The sequence below is a fragment of the Nicotiana tabacum genome, chromosome 23 (assembly GCF_000715075.1).
Source record: "Nicotiana tabacum cultivar K326 chromosome 23, ASM71507v2, whole genome shotgun sequence".
In the NCBI taxonomy this organism is placed as follows: Eukaryota; Viridiplantae; Streptophyta; class Magnoliopsida; order Solanales; family Solanaceae; genus Nicotiana; species Nicotiana tabacum.
This window is the reverse complement of record NC_134102.1, coordinates 5,344,943-5,351,583: the sequence shown is the minus strand read 5'-3', so window position 1 is coordinate 5,351,583 and position 6,641 is coordinate 5,344,943. Positions and strand designations below refer to the sequence as shown.

The 6,641-nt window shown below is 36.8% G+C and overlaps 1 protein-coding gene across 8 annotated transcripts; it reads left to right on the top strand.

The window, feature by feature from the left end:
- LOC107777433 (putative galacturonosyltransferase 4) lies at positions 1-6,641 on the top strand. 8 transcript variants are annotated; one of them, XM_016597444.2, is made up of 10 exons: positions 1-158; positions 362-572; positions 687-721; positions 1,166-1,207; positions 1,305-1,431; positions 1,561-1,799; positions 3,790-4,061; positions 4,230-4,587; positions 4,815-5,387; positions 6,077-6,641. In XM_016597444.2, exons 2-10 carry the CDS (start codon positions 464-466, stop codon positions 6,362-6,364), a joined length of 2,043 nt encoding a protein of 680 aa, XP_016452930.2. In that variant the 5' UTR covers positions 1-158; positions 362-463; the 3' UTR covers positions 6,365-6,641. The 8 variants fall into 8 exon arrangements, with proteins under 8 accessions (XP_016452930.2, XP_016452928.2, XP_016452929.2 ...); XM_016597442.2 differs by having other exon boundaries at positions 24-158; positions 1,558-1,799; XM_016597443.2 differs by having other exon boundaries at positions 29-227.

Sequence of the window (6,641 nt, the reverse complement as noted above, 5' to 3'; positions counted from 1 at the left end):
ACTCGAGTATTTAATTCTCATTTATCATTTTTTACGAGTACCACTATCATTGCTCTTCGGATCACATCATTGCGCTTACCGACACCCTTCTCTCTCTCACTCTGCAGGCACCATAGCCAAATTCAGCCAAATTCTGGCTTTTGAAGGCTAATTTCATGGCACTCCTCTTTTCTTTAATTCCACCATTTTTTGTTGCTATTTTATAAATTGGTTCTACTTGCAGTGTTGTATGTGTACTGTAACCATACATTCTACAACAATCCATAGAGATTTATACTGAAATTGAGTTTGCTGTTAAAGTATTTGCTTTAATTTCCCCAAGTGGGTGTTTAATTTACTTTAATTCATACATTTTATTTAGGTTCAATTGAGTACGGATTTTAGTATTGATATTTGTGCTGAATGAGATCTGAAGATTTGCTGCTAAGCTGAGAAGGAATTAAGGGGTGCTTGTACTGTAGAGATGAAGATAAAAATGAGGAAGCCAGTATTGTTCTTATTGCTAGTGACTGTTTTAGCCCCTATTGTTCTCTACACTGACACTCTTTCCTCTTATTTTACTCGTCCTTCATGTAAGCTCCCTTAATTTTTCTGTGAAATGGCTATTTTTATTTATTATTTATTTTTTTTAAAAAAAATTCAAGGATATTGTTTGATGTACTGGGATTCTGTGATTGTTTATGCAGCAAGGACTGAGTTCATTGAAGATCTGTCCACCTTTGTAAGTCCAATTTGGTTTTTATCCACTTCGTTGTTTTCATGCTTTCGACATCTTTCTTCAAACACATAAGTATTTAAGTTATATGCGCTGACAATGTAAAGATTTTTCTTGTTATTGTTTTGGGAATTTTAAGTTGTTGACGAAGTAAGTTAATATCATTGATAGAGCATCAGAAAGATGCAAAATTACAAAAAAGAGTTAAACTTGTTAGCTCCACTACCAGAGTGTCTATGCTATGATTAGGGAGCTAACCAAGTCCAAAAAATTGTCAACATTATTTACAATGGTAAGAAAAAAAAAATTCCAACTGAACAAACTAATTAAGCGTCTAACCTGTGATATCAAGTTAGTTACCCTTTTTTGCCAGATTTCTAACACCTATTAAGTGACCTGATTGTGTAAATATGAAAAATTTTCGTTACAATTTCTGATTCCATGATGCAGACACTTGGTGGTGACGTCCGGCCTCTAAATTTGCTGCCTCAGGTATCAATTGTAATTCTAATTGAGGATTTCTCGTTCCTCTTTGATTGACCAATACGATTACCAGTTCTTAACTTTCCATGTGTACTAATGCTGGTAGGAGTCATCCACATTGCTCAAAGAACCACCGGGCGACATATATTCAGAAAATTCAAGCCTTTCCCTTTCCAATACCTCAGACACTTTAAGCAGCGAGGATGCTCGTAAAGCAAGACAACTAACTGAAGGTTCTGTTCATTTATGTCTCTCTGTATTTTGAACGTAGAGGTTTAGCATGAAGTCAACTTGATCAGGTTTTGCGTTGCTTCCATAGTTTTTGAATTGATTATCTAGAATATATGATCTTCATTTAGCAGAATCAATGAAACATCAAGCTGCCACTGGAAACAGCAACGATGGAATAGAAGTGGCTATGAATGGAAATCACATAAGTCAGGTTACTGATAGCTTGCATGAACCACATCAAATGGACAAAACTTCACTGGAACTTGTATCAGCTGGGAAAAGTGAAAGCAGAGCAACAGAAACCAGCTCAAAGAAGAAGACAAGTCCAACAGATTCCAGCCACACCTCAGATACCACATCTGCGAAAATTGTAATTACCTTATATACTTTCTGCTTCTGCATGACTATCTGAATTGCCAATGTGCAGTTATTTGAATGTTTTGTGGTATTTTCTGTTCTTTGTTTCAAACATTCATATGTTGACACTGTGACATCATAATAGTTCTCTTTACCGTCCTTATAAAAAAGAATAGTCTCCTTACTGTCCAAATCTGAGGATTCAATCTATAAGGTGCACTTTGTCTTAGAATCCTTTTTTGTTCTTGGTCTTCTGCATATAGGATAAGTAAAATTAAGGCAAAATATATGCCGTGCAAATTTTGTAAGTTTATACTCCATAAGAAGAATGGCGGTTAAATTAGACGGGATTGCTATGCTTAAGCATTGATAGAAGAAGATGCAAGTATGCAACACATTGAACTGAAATTGGATGGTCCATATAAAGGAAGAAGAATTAAAATAAGATTGCTGAAATAGAGGAGTCCTAGTGGAGTGTTATGCAATAAGAAGCTTCTTAACAAAGCGAACACCAAGTTATATTGGTAGTGGAGTGTTATGCAATAGGAAGCTTCTTACAAAGTGAACACCAAGTTGTGTTGAACAATTGTGAGACCAACAAAATTATGTGGGAGTGAAGTTGGGCTGCTATAGCCTAATATGCTGCAGAAGATGAATGTCATAAAAATGCAGATATTAAGACATACATGCTGTCATACAAGATTGAACAATATTCGAAATGATCACATCCAATATATGGTGAAAATAGAGAATAAAATGAGATTTTTGATGATATCCTACTAGACTTGATGTGCACCAGCGTAGGTGTGAAAATATGAAATGTGATTGAAGGGGACGAGGTAAACTTAAAATGACATACATAAAAGAAAGTTTCTCCGAAAGTTCTAAGATCTGTTGGTCAATGCAGATGACTAAGAATAGAACAACAAAATGAAATGAAAGCCAATACCAAATTTTTTGGATTAAGGAGTTGTTTTTTTATACTTACATTAAGTTTGGTGTTTGTCGCTATGTTGCCAAAGGCGAAAAACGTATAGGTTTATGGGCTTTTTGCACAAAACGCAATCAAAGCATAAGCTTTAATAAAGAAAGGCACAATGAGAAAAAAATATCTGCGTAACCTAAGGAAAAAGCTATAGAAAAACATTTATAACTGCAATTAAGTGAAATATATTAAACGAAAACATGTATTTTTAAATTCATAAACCAATTTGAATTTTGAGTTAAATGCAAAATACAGTTTTAAGTTTCTAATTCAGGTTAAGGACTCTAAAAAAAAAAAAATCCTGAACCCTTTTCCTAATAAGTAACAAATTCATTCATAATATTTCCATGAAGATTAACATATCTATTTTGCCTGTTATATTTATTGTTCATTGTCTCTCTTTTCAAGATATAGCCAATGGATGATGAGACACATGCCTTAGCGCTTTGATACCAGCACTGTAGGGCTATGTTGCGCGGACTCTCCAAAATACTGCCGCACCCGTGTCGGATTCTCCAAAAATACACTGCTTTTGGAGAATCCGACATGCACCCGACGATATTTTCGGAGAGTCCGAGCAACATAGATGAAGGGCCACCTAAGCGTGGCGAAACGCCCAGTTTGAGCTACACCTAGCTTCAGGGATTAGGCATGCTTGTTTATTGGATGTTTTCATTCTGATTAGAGACCCGTATGTCCATGTGGGATATGTATGGAATTTGGATAATTTCTAGTTTTAGATACTTAATAATTTGCCAGACAAATTTTTTTAGTGATTGAAAGAATGGATTTAAATACAAAAGATACGATCCGCAAGATTCATATATAGCTGATTCCTACTAATTTAATGTATGATTGTGTGACAAGGGACAATGTGCTATATTCTATCAAAAATAATACTATGATTTTGGTGGATTGCACATTATTAGTAAATATGCAATAATTGTCTCGGTATTCCTAGATGATAAGTGACCCTTATACATGAGCTGAACTTGCTTATGTTTGGGTTGGTTGCTAGGAAATAAGGCAGGATCAACGTACTGTTCAAACCAGTGGTAGAGTTGTATCTGGAGAGACAGCAAGGGGCAAAGGTGAAGACCAGAATGCACAAGTGGTTCCTCCTGATGCTCGGGTTCGCCAGCTTAAAGATCAGCTCATTAGGGGGAAGGTCTACCTTTCACTCTCAGCAACACGAAACAACCCCCACTTCATTAGAGAACTTCGCTTGCGGATTAAAGAAGTACAGCGAGCACTTGGTGAGGCCACTAAGGATTCCGAGCTTCCAAGGAAGTAAGTCTTCTTTTAGACGATTAAGTTCATCTTCCGCATTCAAAATGGTTTTCAGATGGTCCTGACTCCTGATTCTTCAGTGATTTTGCCATTTCACTGTATAATGTCTACAAGCTTGGTCCATGTTATTGATTTATCTTCCAATACAAATGTGATGTCTTTATATAGTGCCTATGAGAAGTTGAAGGCAATGGAGCAAACATTGGCCAAAGGGAAGCAAATTCAAGATGACTGTGCTACTATAGTAAAGAAGCTTCGTGCCATGCTTCACTCAGCAGAAGAGCAGCTTCGTGTCCACAAAAAGCAAACATTGTACTTAACGCACTTAACTGCTAAGACACTCCCTAAGGGTCTTCATTGTCTTCCTTTGCGCCTTTCAACAGAGTATTTCAAGTTAAATTCTTCCCAACAGCAATTTCCAAATCAAGTGAATTTAGAAGATCCCAAGCTGTATCACTATGCACTCTTCTCAGACAACATTTTAGCAGCTGCGGTCGTAATAAACTCAACTGTTTCCCATGCAAAGGTAAATGATCTATTGTCTGAAACTTTCATGTATATTAAGATTGCAGCTGGCTCAGGACAATATAATTCACTTTATTTTTTCCAATTCTTTTCCTCTATGATTATGGAGAAAATATGCCCATCTGCCTGTTTGAGTTTACAATATCTCAACCTCTATGTGTCTCTTCAGGCACATCCAATAAATTGGAAATAACCTTTATGTATAACTTTTTCTGCATGCGGTGGCAGGATCCTTCAAAGCACGTTTTCCATATAGTAACAGACAGGCTCAATTTTGCTGCAATGAGAATGTGGTTTTTAGCAAATCCGCCGCAGTATGCTACAGTAGACATCCAAAATGTTGAGGAATTCACCTGGCTAAATTCAAGTTACAGTCCAGTTCTGAAGCAATTGGCTTCTCAGTCCATGATAGATTATTACTTCAGGAGTCGTGCTGATTCTGATCCAAATGTGAAGTTTAGGAATCCTAAGTACCTTTCAATCATGAATCATTTACGTTTTTACTTGCCGGAGATCTTCCCAAAGCTGGATAAAGTTCTCTTCTTGGATGATGATATTGTTGTGCAAAAGGATCTTAGTGGCCTATGGTCTCTTGATCTTAAGGGTAAGGTGATTGGTGTGGTTGAGACTTGTGGAGAAAGCTTTCATCGGTTTGACCGCTACCTCAACTTCTCAAATCCTCTGATCTCCAAACATTTTGATTCCCGTGCTTGTGGTTGGGCATTTGGAATGAACATCTTTGATCTAAATGAGTGGAGGCGGCAAAACATCACAGAGGTGTACCACTCATGGCAAAACCTGGTACGATATAAATTCTTCTCCGTGGTTTATGTCTGGATTTGTATGTTAAATTAGCATCATTTTGTATTCATATAATTTCACGTGCTCTGCCTAGTCATAATTGAAACCCTGGAGCAACACCGTCATTATTTCGTTAAGTATCAAATCATTTTCTCCCTCAGGGCAGTTTCTCTTTCCCAGTGAATAGGTCACATTCACATTTGAGGCCTTACCCCCACCCCAACCAACCAAAGAAAGGACCATGTTCACATTCAAGATATTTTTGTTTGAGTGATGTCTGAGCCATTAATTGGTTTGGTTGTTATTCGAGGATGTAACAAGTTAGAATAAAACGGGTTATGTGTAAAAGTTGAGGACAACTGAGTAAATTCTTTGGCATCTGCCAATCAAATGGACTAATAAAAACTGGACAGGTAATAGCTCAGTCTAGATTAGGAAGTGAAATTTGGCCTAACTTCGATATGATTAAGAATTGCCATGTGTCCTGTCCTATCATGTTGCTCCAATGTTCCTCCAATTAGATTAGGTAGTGATGTTGTAGCCTCACTATGTTCTGGATGATTAAATAGACCTGACTTGTCATGTTTATCTGGTTTTCTTCCTAAAGGTGTCAACGTATACACCAGCTTTTTTCTTGCATAATAGTGTTAAAATTAGTCGTGAAATTTAATGAACCTTTCTCTGCACAGAATCATGATAGACAACTTTGGAAGTTGGGGACCCTACCACCTGGTTTGATAACCTTTTGGAAGCGTACATATGCCCTTGACCGATCGTGGCATGTCCTTGGGCTTGGCTACAATCCAAATGTTAGCCAGAAGGACATTCAACGAGCAGCAGTCATACATTACAATGGAAACTTGAAACCATGGCTTGAGATAAGCATTCCCAAGTTCCGAGACTACTGGTCAAAATTTGTTGACTATGATCAGGTATTTTTGCGAGAGTGTAATATCAATAAATTGGCTGGTACATGAAGTGTTTCCTGCATATATTTCTTACAGGTCTGTTCTTCCTTAATAATTTAATGATTTGTTTTTGTTCTTTAAGTCACAAGTTATTTAGGTATATATATGTCGAATGGAGTAATAGAGTGAGCATTCTGTATTACATTTATTCTTGACATCCATTGTTGGATGACAGCTTGAGTCCAAATTTGTTGTAAATGATTAACCATAGCTCTCACTTTGAATTTCTCTGTTCATTTTTGGGTTGTTATATATTAATGGCATGCCGGTTGTCGAGGGCTATGTA

Bases quoted from the DNA above. Each gene is read 5' to 3' on its own strand.
- LOC107777433 (XM_016597442.2), top strand. From the start codon at position 464: ATGAAGATAAAAATGAGGAAGCCAGTATTGTTCTTATTGCTAGTGACT. The intron at 4,588-4,814 runs GTAAATGATCTA...ATGCGGTGGCAG, and splicing joins CAACTGTTTCCCATGCAAAG to GATCCTTCAAAGCACGTTTT. The intron at 5,388-6,076 runs GTACGATATAAA...TTCTCTGCACAG, and splicing joins ACCACTCATGGCAAAACCTG to AATCATGATAGACAACTTTG.